The sequence below is a fragment of the Vicugna pacos genome, chromosome 7 (assembly GCF_048564905.1).
Source record: "Vicugna pacos chromosome 7, VicPac4, whole genome shotgun sequence".
NCBI lineage: Eukaryota > Metazoa > Chordata > Mammalia > Artiodactyla > Camelidae > Vicugna > Vicugna pacos.
Window position 1 is genome coordinate 2,568,108 of NC_132993.1, and position 17,202 is coordinate 2,585,309.

The following is a 17,202-nucleotide window of genomic DNA, read 5'->3' on the forward strand; positions in this document are numbered from 1 at the left end:
TTTAAGTTAAATTAGTAACAGCGACGAGGCGTTGGTCTCATAGCCCACCCGCACCTTCCAGGCGCACTTAATGACCAGCCGGGGGCGCTGTCAGCTTTGCAGAAACACCCCGGCCATTTCTAGTGTGAGAAAAATGTGGGTTGACTTGTTGAAAATAAATAGAAATTTGAATGTGGACAGCTTTAACATTTAATAAGTGTGTTTCCTCCCCACCTCACCCCACCTCCTCAAAAGACCCACCGGTTTAAAGTATGAGAAAGCCAGAGAGTGGAGGATCCCGTGTGTGAACGCCCAGTGGCTGGGAGACATCCTCCTCGGGAACTTCGAGGCCCTGCGGCAGATCCAGTACGGCCGCTACACGGCCTTCAACCTGCAGGACCCCTTTGCCCCGACGCCGCACCTGGTGTTGAACCTCCTAGGTGAGGGGGCTCCCCGCGGGTCGGCTCGCGCACCTGCCCGTGCCCACCCCCGCCCCGTGCCCCCGCCGCTGCCTCGCGCGCGCCAGCCACCACCTCGGCTTCAGCTTCCCCCTCAGGGCTCGTTTCCTTGCCTGTGTCCTCTCCAGTTTCTCCTTCCGCGCCCGCTGCTCGGGAGTGCTTGTTGGTTTGCGGGTTTGTTCTGGGGTTTTTTTTTTTTTTTTTGCTTTTTTAAAATTGAAGCATAGTTGGTTTACAATGCTGGGTCAGTTTCTGGCTGTACAGCAGTGATTCAGTTATACGTACGTATGTTCCTTTTCATGTTCTTTATAGGTTATTATAAGCTACTGAATATAGCTCCGTGGGCTACACAGTCGGACCTTGTGGTTTATCGGTTTGCTTTTTCTAACGGACTAGAGGTGGAAGGAGCACTGCGCCTTCTGGGTTTTGCTCTGGCGCCAGCTCCCGTTTGCCTCGTGGCCCGTGGGTGTGGCCTGCCCTCCCTGGGTGTGGGCCTGCTCCTCCCCTCGCAGCTGCGCTGAGCGTCTGCAAGGAGCGCTACCCTGAGTGTATATGATACAGGACTTCATTTCACTACATTTTTCCGAGTTGACCATTACTCCAGAAAATGGTCTTTCAGACTCGGTTTAACACGCTCTCTTCAAGCCTGTTAAGTCCCGCTTTTGAATGGCTTTAATCCTGAGAAAGCACCTCATCTTGAGCCATAATCTGCTTGCTTCTCTGGGGTGTGTCTGCTGGTCTGACTCCAGCTCTGAAGCCGCCACGCAGGCTGCTGTCTTCCCTCGTCCACACGCTCTTCAGGACTCAGCGTGGATGCCGCGTGGGGGACGAGTTGGTCCCCGCAGCTGTTCCTCGTGCTGCGACCCTGTGTCAGCCGCCGCGTTGTAACCCTGGGAGCTCCCAGAGCCGGCTACCGGGACAGCACGCGCGGGGTGGGCGGTGCCTCTGCTGGGCCACGTGCTGCGGCTTGGGTCAGTTCTGCCTCGTCCGGGGCACTGGGCCCGGGCCCTCCCGGGCCGCCGCTCCCCTCCTGTGCGCCCAGGCTCTCCTTTGAACTCGGTGATAGCCCTTACCTTTCTCCTTATCAGATGCTGTCAGCCACACCGGCTGCGCATCTGGGGGTACCCGCTCCTGACAAGGCTTCTGTTGCAGGGCTTCTCCGTGTACCCAGTATGTCTGAAAAATATCCTGTTTCTCTCTAGATGCTTGGAGAGTGCCATTGAAAGTGTCACCAGAGCTGCTGATGGTACGTCAGGTTAACCTTAACTTGGGCTGTTACTGCATCCTGAAGGTGCAGCAGGAGTATACCTATATTTGTGACTTAGAAGCTCTTCCAGTAATTTGTCGTCATAACAGATTAAGGCTTTACCTTCCCACTGAGGTGTCTGTATATACCCTGTGTCTTGTTCTCTCTTAACTGATGTTGTCAGATCTTCATGTTTATACGTATTAGGAACATTATTTATTTGCTTCAGAGAGCTCTGTGACTGCTGACAGAACTGAAGAGGAGAACAAAATAAGACACCTGTCATCACAGGGTTAGAGGCAGGGCCGGAGGCGCTGGTGCCTCAGGAGGGCTGCACCTGCATCTCCTCCCAGGGAGGCGCGGCCCGCTGCTGCCTCACGTCCTGGGTGCGGCTGCTCCGCGTGGGCTGAGGGCTCTGATGCGACACTTCCAGGACGGGCCCTTCTGGACGTTCCAGGGCTAGAGGTGCTTCCGGAGCAGGGCTGCCTTTCAAGGGGGTGGGGGTGAGGATGCAATCCCCTCTCCGGCTGAGAGGGCGTTGCTTCAGAAAGTAAAGTCGTGTGTGTGGACGGTCCGTGGTCAGGATGTGGGGGAGCAGGGAGCAGCAGCTGCACGGAGAGGCTGGCCGAGGGAGGCCCTGGGGGCTCCCGCTGGTCCCAGGAACATGGGCGCCGCATCTGGGGGACCAAGTGGCCCCCAACGCCCTGCCCTCCGTGGTGCCATGACCTGATTGCGCTTAACCCTCACAGGTGAAATTTCATTTAAGGAATAGCCTTTTTTTCTTTAGGGGATATAAATGAGTATGTTTTCCAAGTTCCAACTTGGGACTCAAAAGATAAAATCATTGAAATGAAAAGTGTTCTGAAAAGTTCAGGGTTGAGGATAGAATCTGTAACAAGAACTGAGAGGGGGAGGGGTCGAAGAATTTTAAGAACTGCTGGGTCTGGGGAGAGCAGAGGGCACCACTGCCTGGAGGGCTGCCGTGGAAGGCGGCCTTGGCGCCCGGCTCCCGCCCAGAGGGCTGCCCAGGCAGACGCTGGTTTTGACGTGGAGAGCTGCTTTACGCGAGGTTGATACTGGCATGTGCCTGTCTCTTGATGCTACCGTGTTACCTGGGAGATGGATTAAAGTAAATAATATCTTAATTACAGGGCGTAAGGCTGCCTCCCAAACTGAAACAGAATGAAATAACTAACATCCAGCCTTCTTCCAAAAGAGCCAGGTATGAAGAAGCACCTTACTTTTTTCTGTGGTTGGTGACCTTTTACAGATTTGTTTTAGAAAATGGTAGCAGTTGGGAGAGTGTCTATAATTTTCACATAAGTAGGTTTGGAAAGATTTGCTGATCACATCAGCCCTCTATTGTGACGTCTCATTTTGTTGCCAGAGATAAATGGGGAGTAGTGTTTTTCTTCCCTGAGGGGGAGGGCATAGCTCAGTGGTAGAGCGCATGCTTAGCACGCGTGAGGCCCTGGGTTCAATTCCCAGTACCTCCATTAAATAAATTAACCAATAAACCCAATGATCTCCCCCCCAAAATAAAAGTTGTCTTTGCCCAAAGCTGCACCAGCACCCCTAGTGTGCAAGACACGAGCTGCTGTGTGGAATGCCCCCTCGGACTGCAACTTCATTGTGCCCTTGAGGTCTGTGTCCTGACCCTTGATGGGAGGGTGACACAGCAGGACCAGGTGGGAGGGGTGGAGACCCCTCCGCAGGCCCCTGGGTTGGGCATGGGCGCGCAGACTGTCCCGGTCTCAGCTGGTAGAGACAGGCTGGCGGGCTACTTAGGAGGGCGTGGCCCGGGCAGCCCTGGTGCTGGGGAGCATCGTCTGCTGCAGCTGCCAGTGTCTTCACCTTTTTCCTTCCCTATGAATTACTGGATATTTTAGTAAAAGCCTAATTGTGTGATTATATATTTTAAAGACTGCCATCAAAGTGCCACAAACAAAAATTTTTTAATAGACTGTCTCAAATATAAGCTAAGACAGCTTATATTTGAAATTCAAGGAAATCCTTGATCCTTGGATTTGAAATTTAAGGAAATGTAAAAAGACTGAGAGGTTCAATTTAAAACGTGTGGTTGAGTCCGTGCCTCCTGGCAGCAGACGGGGCGGGCGGAAGACAAGCTGGGAGCAGGAAGACGTGGACTCTGGTGTTAGAACCATGAGCTAGAGGCCTGGGGCGGGGACCGACGAGGAAGTGGGGACTCTGCATCTCAACCATTAGGTGAGGGGCTGCTTCCCTTGGAGGCGCCACAGTCCTTCAGGGGTGACGGTGGGAAAATGGTGGAAAGGGCAGGGCAGGCAAGTCACGGCCCATGAAGGAAAGAAACCACACACACTGAAAGCTGTTAAAGCTGGTTAAGTCCCTATTTTCTAAAGAACACTTTTACTGTTACAATGAAATCACCATTCTGTGTATTTTTATTTTATAGAATTGAAGATATACCACCACCCACCAAAAAGTTAACACCAGAATTGACCCCTTTTGTGCTTTTCACTGGATTTGAGCCTGTTCAAGTTCAACAGTATATTAAGGTAACATTTTACTTTATTTCGCATGATGATTTCTGCTTACATTTGCTTTCGGCCAGCAGTTTTATTAAACCAACATTTAATCAGGAATAACTTATACCAGTGTTTATAATGTGTATTTATAAACTGTTTGTAATAGTGTTTAAAGTCATTAAATCAGTGACTTCCCACTTACTTTTAGTAGAAAAGGGGTTCAGGTGAGTAGACCAAGAGCATTTTTATAATCGTGTGAGCGTCTGCAAGGCTGCGGCAACATCATTCTCAAACACATGCACGCAGCAGCCGCGGCTTCAGGTTCCGAGTCCGCGGTCTTCTCGAGGTTGGTTTTCTTGGGAAGGACAGGCCAGTGCCAGAGAGCTGGATTTGTGTATTTAGATAATACACTTCTTGAAATAACAGTATGAGGGCTTATGGGATTTTGTTTTGTTATTTTGGGGAGGGGAGGTTGTTGATTAAGAGTATAAATTGACCTGTATCACGTTGGATTCATACATTTTACTTTTTTTTTAAAGAAAAACAATTATAAACGCCATTATGAATTTAGTACAATTTTTTACCTTTAAAATTGAGTAGTTATTAAGACCATCCTTTATAGTCATCTTAGTCAATTTTTATGTCATTTTTTAAAATAGAGACTATCTTAATGTGCCTCACTGACACTCACTTCAGCTTTAAGTCTGGGCACGTTTGTTCCCTACGTCTGCTGCACCGTCCTCGGGGCGTTTTACTTATTCACAGGAAGGCCTTAGTGGTGTCCAACAGTGAGTTCAGCCTTTAACCTTGAGTTGTTGCAGGGCGCCAATCATAGAAACATACACTGGAAGTTCTAGTTTCTGCTTCTCTCCTGTGGTGGCGGAGGCTTGGTCTGGCCTTACCAGCTGCACCACTTTCCACGGCTAGGAACGCTCCGTAACCTTAGCTTCCTCAGAGCCACGCCTGTGGCTCTGCAGACTTAGCTCTCACCTGTGTCCATGACCTCCAGAAGCTCTACATCCTTGGCGGGGAGGTCGCCGAGTCTGCGCAGAAGTGCACCCACCTCATTGCCAGCAAGGTGACACGCACGGTGAAGTTCCTGACGGCTGTGTCCGTGGTGAAGCACATCGTGACTCCGGAGTGGCTGGAGGAGTGCTTCCGGTGCCAGAAGTTCATTGGTGAGTCGCAGCAGCGGGCCCTCAACGAGTTTATCTCCACCTTCATCCCAGCAAACATCTAGCTCGTTTCTTAACTCACGGTTGTCCATTTAAATTTGTAAGTTTATTCCATGTCCCAGTGAGACATTGGCTGGGTAGCTCTGCGTATTAGGCTGTGGTGGTTTGGATGGTGTCAGTAGGAAAGTAAGCTCTGGGCCCCTGCTTTGTCGTGTCCTGATCACTGTACTTGGTTTGGAAACGTGGCTGTTGAATGAGGTTCCACCTGCAGTACAGCAGACAGGAAAGTGAGGGGAGGCCAGGAGTGTCCTGTGAACATCAGGTGGGGGGACAGGGTGTGACCCCCGCTGCGCAGAGCACCAGACGTGAACCCCCTTTGCTGGCACTGACACTTGGTATGGAGTGTTCTCGGAGCCTCGCTAGTGAAGCAGCGCAGAGTATAAATCCAGTGGCGTCTCTCCCCGTGGAGGCGCTCCAGTGGGACGGACCTGCAGCCCCGTCGGCTCGAGCAGCAGCGGGGGCTTCCTCGACGTGCAGGCGCGGGTGCCGTCAGGACAGAACCCCTAAGCCCACCCCACGTCCTCAGCCCCCGTCTGGCTGGAGCAGAGGCGGCGTGTGGCCCGGGAACGAGCTTCACTTCAGTGCCAGTGTTGTTTCTCGTTTTGGGTATTTACACCCCAGTCAGAGGGCACTGAACCCTAACCACCACCACCCCCCCCCGTCCCCGTCACGGCACAGGGCGCGCACCCCCAGCTGTGCTGCCGTGCTTGGCCCTGTGCTCTGCTCGCGCCTTCTCACACCCCACCCTTTAGGTAGTGGAATGAACACAGCTGCCCAAGGACAGGCAGGCGGCATGGTCAGGGGACCCACGGAGACGTCAGGGGCACACCCTGTCCCCATGGGCCCTGTGCTCTTCTGACTGAACTAACTCCTCACTACTCGTGAGGACAAGGCATGGGTGAGTTAACGTATTTTACATCTGTGTCTTCTTGGCCTTTGGTATCTTTAGTGTTAATAAAAGTACACATTTTAAAGTTCAAAGGTCATGTAGTCTAATCTTACAAATGAGGAATTAAGACTTAGAAAAAGATTTTGAAGTTTACTATTTGTAGCAAAGTTAGAACCAAATTTAAAATTCCCTGATAGTACAACCTAGGAAAGAATAAATCATCAATATGAAAATCAATACGAAAAAAACTAAATCCGAGGACTTCAGTCAAGATGGCAGAGTGGTAGGACCATGAGCTCACCTCTCCCCATGACAACCACCAAACCACAACTGCATGCTAAGCAGCCATTGGGAAAAAAGAGAAACCTAGCAAAAAAGATCTTCAGCTGGAGACATGAGAAAGGGAACCACAGCAGGACAGCACGAGGGGCGTGCCCACAGTATGATCAGGCCCATTCCGCCCAGGGGGGCGGCCCACGAGCTGAAGAACAATTAAGTCGCAGAGGCCCTCCCACAGGAGGGAGTTCTGAGCCCCACGTCAGGCTCCCCAGCCCGGGTCCTGGCACTGGGAGAAGGAGACCGCAGGACATCTGGTTTTGAAGGCCAGCAGGGCTCAGCTCCAGGAGCCCCAGGGACTGGGGCAAACAGACTTCACTCCCTTGGGAAGCGCACACACAATCTCGTGTGCACCAGGTCCAAGGGCAGAGGCCGTGATTTCGTAGGAACCTGGGCCAGGCCTGCCTGCTGGATCTGGCGGGTCTCCTGGGGATGTGGGGGACGGCTGCGGCTCACCCAGGGGACATAAAAGCTGGTGATGGACATTCAGGGAGTGTTCATCTACTTGAGCTTTCCTGGAGGCTGATGTCTCGACTGGATCATTAGCACCAAGACCCAGCCCCACCCAACAGCCTGTGGGGAAGCCTCAGGCCAGACACAGCCACACCCACCATCAGACCTCCTGAGCCACGGAGGCCTCTAGACACGGCCCTACCCACCGGAGGTCCAGGACCAAGCTCCACCCAGCAGTGGGCAGATACTGGCTCCTCCTGTCAGGAAGCCTGCACAAGCCTCTAGTCCAGCCTCATCCACCAGGGCAGGTACCAGAAATGAGAAAACAGCAATCCCAAAGCCCGTGGAAGGAGTCCACACACACAGGCCAGACTCCACACTGGGACCAACAGGACCCTGGCCCTTGGGGGACAAGAGGAGTGCACTGCTGGGACACACAGGACATCTCCCACAGAGGGCCACCTCGCCAAGGGCGAGAAAGTAACTAACCTACCGAAAACTACATGGATAGACGACGTGGGGCAGCAGTGGAGAGTCTCCCAGGCCAAGGCACAAGACAGAATCCCAGAAGAAGAAATCAGTGGTGAGGAGATAGGCAGTTTACCCAAGAAAGAGTTGAGTAACGATGGCGAAGATGTTCGGAGAACTCAAGAGGAGTACAGATGCACAGAGCGAAGTTATAGCAAAGAATTGGAAAATACAAAGAATACGCAGAGTTGAAGAATAAAATCACTGAAATGAGTAACACACTAGAAGGAACCAAGAAGAGACTGAATGAGGCAGAAAAGATCAGTGAGCTAGAAGACAGATGAGTGGAAATCACTACTGCAGAACAGAAGAAAAAAAAATGAGGATAGTTTAAGAGAACTCTGGGACAACACTGATATTCGCATCATAGGGGGTCCCAGAAAAAGGAGAGAGAGAGAGAGGACCTGAGAAAATTTTTGGAGAGAGAATCACTGAAAAATTCCCCAACTTGGGAAAGGAAAGAGTCACCCAAGTCCAGGAAGCGCAGAGAGTTCCACCCAAAATCACAGAGGATCCACCCAAAGAGGGGCACACCAAGGCACACAGTCATCAAACTGACAACAATTAAGGACAAGGAGAAAATATTAAAATCAGCAAGAGGAAAGCAACAAACATACAAGGGAGCTCCCGTAGGTGATCAGCTGATTTCTCAGCAGAAGCCCTTCAGGCCAGAAGGGAGTGCCATGATATATTTAAAGTGATAAAAGGGAAAAACTTAGAACCAGGAATACTCTACCCAGCAAGGCTCTCGTTCAGATTTGAGGGAGAAATCAAAAGCTTCACAGATAAACAAAAGCTGAACGATTTCAGCACCAAACCAGCTTTACAACAAATGTTAAAGGACCTTCTCTAGTCATCAAACCACAAGAAAAGAGAACAAAAAGGAGAAAGAAAAAGCAGACCTACAAAATACTGCTTTGGCCGTTTGGGGTCTTTTGCTGTTCCTTATAAATTTTGGATTTGCTTGTTCTAGTTCTGCGAGTATTTTGACGGGTTGCGCTGGATCTGTGGGTTGCTTTGGGCAGTGTGGCCGTTTTGATAGTGTGGATTCTTCCCATCCAAGAGCACAAGGTATCTCTCCATTGCTTTGTATCTTCAATTTCCTTCATCGATGTTTTAGTTTTCTGAGTATAGGTAACCTCCTCTGTTAAGTTTATTTCTGGTGTTTTATTGTTTTTGATGCCATGGAAATGTTTATGCCAGTTACAAAATTCTGGTTTTTGAAGCACAAAAAAAAGTGAAGAGCCACAAGTGGCAAGATACTCTTCTTTTATGTGGGTGCGGTGTGTTCCATCGCATATGTGAGCGACAGCTTTATCCAGTCGTCTGTTGATGAGCACTTGGGACGCTTCCATGTCTTGGCAGTTGTAAATAGTGCTGCTGTTAACAGCAGGGTGTATGCATCTTTTTGAATTAATGTTTTTGCTCTTCTCGGATATGTTCCTGGGAGTGGAATTGCTGGGTCATATTCTAGTTTTAGGTTTTGGGGAAACCTCCATTTTGTTTTCCATGGTGGCTGCACCAGTTTACATTCCCACCGGCAGTGTCTAGGGTTCCCTTTTCTCCAGACCCTTGGCAACATTTGTTACTTGTGTTCTTGACAATGGCCACTCTGGCAGCTGTGGGATGATGCCTCGTGGTTTTTATTTACAGTTCTGTGATACTGGAGATGTTGAGCAACTTCTCATGTTCCTGTGGGCATCTGCATTTCCTCTTTCGGAAAAATGTTCAGTTCTTCTGCCCTGTTTTTAATGGGTTGTTTGCTTTTAAATTGAAGTACAGTTGATATAAAATGTTGTGTTAGTTTCTGGGGTGCAGCATGGATGGACTCGGAGGGCATCATGCCGAGTGAAGTAAGGCAGACAGAGAAAGACAGATACTGTAAGATACCACTTACGTGTGGAATCTGAAAAATACAACGAACTAGCGAATATAGCAGAAAAGAAACCGGCTCACAGAGGCAGAGAAGGAACTCGTGGTACCAGTGGGGAGGGGGAGGGGAGGGGGAGGGGCAAGGCGGAGGGGGGAGTAAGAGGTGCAAAGTCTCAGGGTAAAATAAGCTGCACGGACGTGCTGTGCAGCAGGGGGGACGTGGCCAGTGCTTTATAGCAACTATAAACGGAGTATAACCCTCGAAACTGTGAATCACTATCCTACACACCTGTAACATGTAACATTGTACATCAACTGTACTTCAATTTTTAAAATATATTGTAAAATAAATACATAAATCAAAAACTACACCCGCAGTAATAGCTGATTCTTGTTACTCATGGTGCCGTGTTCTCTAAAGTGGCTACAGTGATGACGGACTGAGTGCACGCTGACCCGTGGCTCTTGAGGGGGGGTTCCTGTGAGCCTCAGTCACCTTGTCCTCAGCTGGTGGTACAGCACCTTGTCTGTGTCAGTAAAACCTTGTTGCATGTGTGTGGCTTATGACGCCTCATGGCATACACAGTTCATCCCTGAACACAGATTTGAACTGCACGGTCCACTGATATGCAGATTTTTTTCAATTAATGTGTACAGACCTCACGACCCACAGTTGGTTGAATCCGAGGACATGGAGGGCCAACTGTAAAGTTATAAGCAGATTTTTGACTACGAGGCAGCGGGCTGGCACCCCAGACCCCGTGTCATTCAGGGGTCCCTATCTCCTCGATTTGTTAACACTGAACTCCCGGCCATCATGCTGGACTCCGCCTGAACGAGGCCACACTGCTCCGCGAGGCCGGACAGCCTCTGGCCCTCGGGGCTGGACAGCACGATGCTCAGGGGCCGACGGAGCAGCAGGGCCACCGACAGACACACAGGACCGTGGAGAGAGTGGCGCTAAACATGCCACGAGCAGGACAGTGAGCTGGACCATGCGCCCGGCGGGGGCCCCACGCCTGTCCACGAGTGACCCGAAGGCCCCGGGCCCTGGGAACAGGGCAGGCAGAAGGGAGACGCAGGGACAGCTCCCGTCAGTGTGGGTGTCAGTGCTCAGTCCTGTGTAAGTTATAACATTCACAGTGAGAGCCTGTTCTTTAAATGAAATGCGAGGGGCTTAATTATCAAGCTTACCAGTTTGTAAAAACATTTTTTATCTGCTTATAAGCTTTATAACATTTCTTATTTGATGAGAGGTGTTTGGTTGACTTTAATTTCTATATGGCATTAATGCTTGTCGTGTTGATCTGAGGGTCATGAGGTGGTTCAGTCATACTGTAACCATTTCACATGCAACGCTAATGAGCCAAACGTTTCATATTTGATCCTTCAAGTTTCAGGATTTCTTAAGAGAACTTTTCTAGTTTATAGTAATTGCCTTTTCCAGAATGTCCTAGAGGTGGAATCATATAAGATGCATCCTGTTCAGACTGTCTTCTTTCACTTAGGGACACACATTTAAGCGCCGCCCGTGTCCCTCTGGCTTCACAGCTCATTTCTGTTTAGCCCCGAGTCCTGTTCCATAGTCTGAGCACTCCCCGACTGAAGGGCATCACGCTGCTCCCGAGCTTCTGGTTTCACAGATGCAGCTGAGTCCTGTGTGCGGCTTGTGGGTGGATGTAAGTTTTCAGCTCCTTTGGCTACGAACCAAGCAGTGTGACTGCTGGACCAGGAGCACGTTGCCAAATTGCGGTACTGTTACCCCTGACACCTGAGCCTGTTTCCTACGAACGGGGACGTTCTGGCTGGTCGTGACACAGCCCTCAAAGGACCACTCCGTCAAGTCAGTGTAACTCACCTGTTCCTTTTCAAAGAGCAGAATGCCAGCTGCAGCTGGGGCAGGACTGGTTTACTGCTGTTACTCAGTGTCATTTATGATGAGAGAACAAGTACTAACTCCTTGGTGATCCTCACGGTTCTTCAGAAGGCCTGCCACCTTTACTTTTGCCCAAGAAGCTGACATTTCAAATATTTCATGTGTGACAGCAGTTTGTTTTCTAATTCATCGCTTCTTGGTGATTCTTCCTCCACCTGACACGGTGCAGCAGCCTTATTCACCTGCTGGATGACCCTGTATGTCTAGCAGTTGTGAAACAGACCTCAGCGTCTCCTTTCAGCGTCTCCTTAGTGATAATGATCGCTCTGCTCAGAAGTGAACTAAGAACGGTCTTTACGTTTTTAAAGCATTTTTTTTAAAGGCCATGTAACGGAAACAGTATGTGGCCTGTAAGTCCTGCGGCAGGTGTCACCTGGCCAGCCCCCCACCCAAGACGCCCCCTGTCTTGAACCCTTGGCATTACACTTCTTGGTTGTTTTTGGAACCTGAGACATACTCATGAGAAGACGAAAACACACTGCGATCTTTTGACTAATTCAGAAACCTTCAAAACTTGGCAAGACCATCCTTTATAAACTGCCCTGCACATTCACATACTTAAAAAGGAATGTTTTTAGTAAATCTATAAAATTTAATTGATTCTCAGATGATTGAGTCTAATGTCTCTAAGTCACTGTGTCCTTACATCACACCCTGGGTGTGACAACAGCTTTCAGCTTGTCCCTCTGGGACTGGGGTCTTAACCTGGGGCCTGTGGGCTTGGAGAGCGTGGAAACTCCCTAAAACGGTGAGGGGGCCGGGGGCGGGGCGGTGGGGCCACAGCTCTCAGTACATCTTTTCCAAGAAGCTAAGAAACACTGACCTAGGAGGAGGAATGTCTTCCCTTGGCCTGCTTGTTTTCAGGCGGGTAGCAAGTGAAATGTAATAGGTGAGACTTACGTGTTCGAAGGTTTCACAGGGAAACGCCTGCCGGCCGGGAGCCCCAGAGCAGGCCACACACGTGCGTCCCGGGCGCCGGCCGCTTTTCCGAGCGTGCGCTGCTCTGTTTTCCAGATGAGCAGAACTACCTCCTCCGAGACGCCGAGGCTGAGGTGCTGTTCTCCTTCAGTTTGGAAGAGTCCTTGAGGAGGGCACACGTCTCTCCGCTCTTTAAGGTACAGCTGGAAGGGAAGTCATGGGCCACCTAGACGCTCCAGGCAGCGCGGCTGCGGGGACGGGGCACAGCGGCAGGCTCTTCCGAGGCGCGGGCTTCTCCCGGCATCCTTCTCGCGCTGGTCCTCCTGGGCTGTGCTGCTGGGGGCCCCCACCGGAGAAGCCCGGGGCCTCCGAGTGCTGCTCCCCACCGCGTCTCGTCGGGCGGAGAAAGGTGAACAGAGATCTGTGAGAGAGATGTGTTACAGACCCGGGCTCGGAGAGTGTGCTTATGAAAAACTTAATTGTAAGACATTTAAATTGAATTTTCTGCTTTGTTACTTAGTACTGTTCTCTTTAAACGTATATTCAGCTGGAGAGTGGATAACATTCTTGGAAAAATATTAACTGAATGGGTGCCTAATAATTCAAGACTGAAATATTTAAATACTCGTTAGATAAGATAGAATAGTTTGAAATTTGTGTGTGTGTCAGTGGCCAAGTTAAAAAAGGGTTTTTTACCCTCTTGAGCCAACTTAGGAATCAGAAATGATTTGCAAAATAAGTTACGAGCATGCTACCTAAAGTCCGGTTTTTCTAAATATCTGAGTTTTTAACTTTTTTCCTATGAGCAATTTAAAACAAAATAGTATTGTTTGGTACAGTTACAAGCAAGGGTGTTAGAAAATTACCTTAACCACTGACATCATTTCCTGCTCTATTTGAGCCCAAATCATAAAGAAAGGAATACAGGTGCTTTGCCAGTCTCTCCGACAAGTAAACATGAATACAATGTAGAATTTACAGAAATTGTGAAAGATGTTCTTGTCATTCTTGCTTTTATCACAAAAGTGTTCCTACTTCCTGTCTTTTAGGAACACAGTAAGTTCTGGTTGCTTTTAGTCATAGACGGCACTAACCTGTGCAAGTGCTTGAACTCGCGTCTCGCGCGCGGACCGGGAGGGGCGCGCGCTGTGCAGCGCCGTGAAGTGAGACGTTCCGTCAGAAAGCGCCGTGCAGGCCTGCAGGAGCCGCGTGCTCTGAGGCCGAGGAGCGTTCACAGCGCAGCGCTCACCTGCTCGTTGTACTTTCAGGCGAAGTACTTCTACATCACACCCGGCATCTGCCCGAGTCTGGCGACCATGAAGGCGATCGTGGAGTGCGCGGGGGGCAGGGTGCTGTCCCGGCAGCCGTCCTTCCGGAGGCTCATGGAGCACAAGCAGAACAAGGTGACGGGGGAGCCGCGGCGCTGAGCCCGCCTCCGCCACGGACGAGATTCACGGCTTAGTCACGGGGGCTCGTTTTCTTTTCCGTAGAGTTTGTCAGAAATAATTTTAATATCCTGTGAAAACGACCTCCACTTGTGTCGAGAGTACTTCGCCCGAGGAATCGGTACGTAGCGCCCCGCCCGCCCGCCCGCCCGCCCCCGCGGCCGCGCGCGCCCTAACGCGCGGCCCGACGCCCGGCCCGTGCCTTTCAGATGTCCACAACGCCGAGTTCGTCCTCACTGGGGTGCTGACGCAGACGCTGGACTACGAATCATATCCTTTGAGGGGTGCGCGGGGCAGAGCCCTGCGCTGCGCTGCCAGAGCGCGCCGCGCTCACGGCCTCCCGCGTGCGGAGGCCACCGCCCGCGGTGGTGGCGCGCGGCCTCGCGCTCCGCGGGCCGCGCGCTGGAAGCCGTGTGCCTGCCTCTCCGGCTTTTCCCACCGGCCACGTTCACCCGCGCGCACCCTTCCTGTGCTCCCGTTACTCTTGGAGCCTTTTCTCATGTCTGTGGCCTGAGAGTAGCCTGTGTTTTGCCCCAGGTGGGTGGCTGACAGTTGCCGGGGTTGGCCGGGGCCCAGAAGACGCAGGTAGGGGGCGGCTTTCCATGGTGGGGGTCAGGGGTGTCAGCCTTCCCACTCTGCAGGGCTCGGGGGTGGAAAGGACCCGGGGAGGGCGGCTCGCCCAGGAGCCTGGTTCCCCCCCAACCCCGCGGCCCCCGCGCTCAGGCTGGGCGAGCCCGCGCCTGGGCCTCGCCGCCCTGGGGCTGGGCGAGCAGCCCGACCGCCCGGCTGAAGCGGCCGAGAGAAGGGCGCTCACTGACCAGGCCTGCGGGTCCCGGGCGTCCCCCTCTTGCTGTCTGGAGGCTGTTTTCCTCAACGGGCCCACGTATAAGTTTAACTGAGGCACCTGCACTGCTGACCGGAGCTCAGACGCCCTTGTCTTCCAGCTGCTTTCTCCCCGTGCCGAGCGTTTTAAAGCAGGAAGACAAGCATAATATACTGCATCTTATTAAGGTGTGCGATTTTATCCTGAGGAAACATAAATTATGTTTTGTATTATATGACTTTAAGGGCCCACATTAGGTTTTATGATTCATTTGCCAGGTTTTTAAATGTTTTCACAACACTGTTACTGGAACTTCAGCTACAAATAAAATGGTGTAAATAAAGACCTCACTCTAAATTATGGATATTAGATCTGAAATGTTTTGTACTTTTATTTTTATTTCTTATACTCTTTTCTTTTATACTGATACCTTGCCACATTTTAAATAAATGTACTTTTGAACTTTACGTAGAATTGAGTGATCCTTTATTACCCATTTTTTGTGTTCATCGTTTGCATCAAAGTGGATCACATTTTAAGTAATTTCAAGGCAAAATATTTTCTAGTAAAATTTTCTCCTGAAGCAATATATTTCTGGAAGGCAGCCGTTTTCTGTCAAGGCAATAAAATCTCTTAGCAGAGGCATATTCAGAACATCTAGCAATTACCACGACACAGGCACCCACCGGTCAGAGTCACTAATTCCGCAGGAACCCTGTCTGCACTGTTCCTACTCCAAATCTGGTTCCGACACACTTCCTGCTGGACCGTAGGAACAGAAACATAGTAAGAGACCATCAGCTTACCAGCAGCCCTAACACAGAAGGTGTAATGCACTGGCATTTACTGGTGTGTCAAGACGGACGCTGTCACCGGCGCAGCACCACCCTCCCGTCCCTGCCCATCAGGTGTGTTCCTGAACCTGAAGCGAGGAGTTTGCCTCCTCGTGATTCTGAGATGCCCTCCTAGAGACGTCTGTGACTGCTCTCAATGCGCCCTCTAACTGCACGGTCTCTACAGTGTGGCTCTTGAACACGGTTGAGGTGGAGCACACGTTATACAATGTTAACGGCGCGAATTCCACGTCACAGGAACTTCAGTGCTCTTGTAAGGCTCTGACACTGGTCACACACATTCAATACATCATCACTTCAGCTGTTTGTCCCAACTCATGCAGGAGCACATGGAGTTATTCCTACAAATGGAAAGAAACTCACTCGATTTCAAAGTGAGGCTCCTGTCTTCACAGCACTGCCCGTTCCCTCTCGAGTGCCCTGAACTTGCTGAGCTCCGGGGACCCGCCTGTTGCCGCACAGGCGCGCCTTCAGCCTCCCTCACCGCGACTGGGTGACACTTACTGTCTGTTGGAAACATTCCTCTGTCCAGCTCTTCAAAATGCACCCAAGCAGCACTGTCCTCCAGACACCCCACGTGCTGGCGCCTGCCTGCGATGTTAACAAGCGGCATCTCAGCGTGTGGGCTTCGTACGCTCATACCTTGGTACCTCAGCAAACAGAGATGGTCAACGGAGAATCACCCTTTTCTCCTCACATACCACGAGTGGAATTACTGCTGCTATGGAATAATTTACAGTCTGCAAAATCCCAGAAACAGAAGACTTTCATAAGTTGGAACAAAATCTTGACGGCACCGTGTTCAGAAAACTGCCTACTTGTACACCCGCTAAGGAAAGTGAAGGTGGTGGTGGAGTGAGTGCCCTCTGGGTGACTGCGTGCACCGGCTCAGTCTTCAGTGGAGACGGGGTGTGTGCTTAAGCAACATGCAGGTATGACTGATCTGATTAACCTTTCGACTTGTGGCTTTTTCCAAAGCTGCCAAGAAATAATCCTTAAAGACTCCAGGAGCTGTCGACAGCCAACTGGCTGGCACAGCTGCTAAGCTCTGGTTTGGAGGCTCAGAGGAAGTTACATACAAACATTTAAAAATAAAAAGTAAATCAATTTTGAGAAGCTGATTAGGTTAGAAAAGTTGATTCAGTTAGAAAAATTTTTCTCATAAGAAAGGAAGTCTTTTACTTAATCTTGCTTTTGTCTGGCTCAGAGTTAATAGAAATAATACAAACCACAAGTAATTTTAAAGTTTCAAGTAGCCACAGTAAAAAAAAAAAAAGCTTTTTGATTTTAGTTTCTAAAATTTAATATATCTAAAATACTGTTTTATTTACAAATAATATTTTCTGAGTTTTACCTTTTTTTTTTCTTAAGATTTCATACCACCTACAGTTTAAAAAGTAGATTGACATACCCAGGTTAATCTGAGTTTAAGTGTTCTCCAGCAACTGAGTGTGTCACTTTTTAAGTTAAAATGAATGATAAATAAGAGGAACAGGTCAATTCCCCGCTCACCCCCAGCACATCTCTGGCGCGCAGTGACCCGCGGGGGGCTGGTTGTGTTTGGGGGGCGGAAGCTGCCCTCAGCATCCTGTTGGACTTTCCAAATGAGGACAGAAGAAGCATGGGTGCCATGCAGGCAGCACCTGCTCCACCCAAGCAAGTCCAGGAAGAATCACTCACGTCTGCCTCCTCGGGAAGATCGCGGGAGGTGCGCTCCCTGGAG

General features: G+C 50.4%; 1 protein-coding gene across 1 annotated transcript in view; it reads left to right on the plus strand.

Moving 5' to 3' along the window:
- The window catches only part of PAXIP1 (PAX interacting protein 1), a 45,830-nt gene extending 30,738 nt beyond the window's left edge, over nucleotides 1–15,092 (plus strand). The window contains exons 12-21 of the mRNA XM_072964102.1: nucleotides 235–419; nucleotides 1,640–1,683; nucleotides 2,835–2,905; nucleotides 4,118–4,220; nucleotides 5,200–5,368; nucleotides 12,454–12,554; nucleotides 13,626–13,760; nucleotides 13,848–13,923; nucleotides 14,012–14,071; nucleotides 14,685–15,092. Coding sequence (XP_072820203.1) covers nucleotides 235–419; nucleotides 1,640–1,683; nucleotides 2,835–2,905; nucleotides 4,118–4,220; nucleotides 5,200–5,368; nucleotides 12,454–12,554; nucleotides 13,626–13,760; nucleotides 13,848–13,923; nucleotides 14,012–14,071; nucleotides 14,685–14,701 — 961 coding nt within the window. The 3' untranslated portion in view covers nucleotides 14,702–15,092. The remainder of the gene's footprint in view (nucleotides 1–234; nucleotides 420–1,639; nucleotides 1,684–2,834; nucleotides 2,906–4,117; nucleotides 4,221–5,199; nucleotides 5,369–12,453; nucleotides 12,555–13,625; nucleotides 13,761–13,847; nucleotides 13,924–14,011; nucleotides 14,072–14,684) is intronic.
- Nucleotides 15,093–17,202: the final 2,110 nt, after the last annotated feature.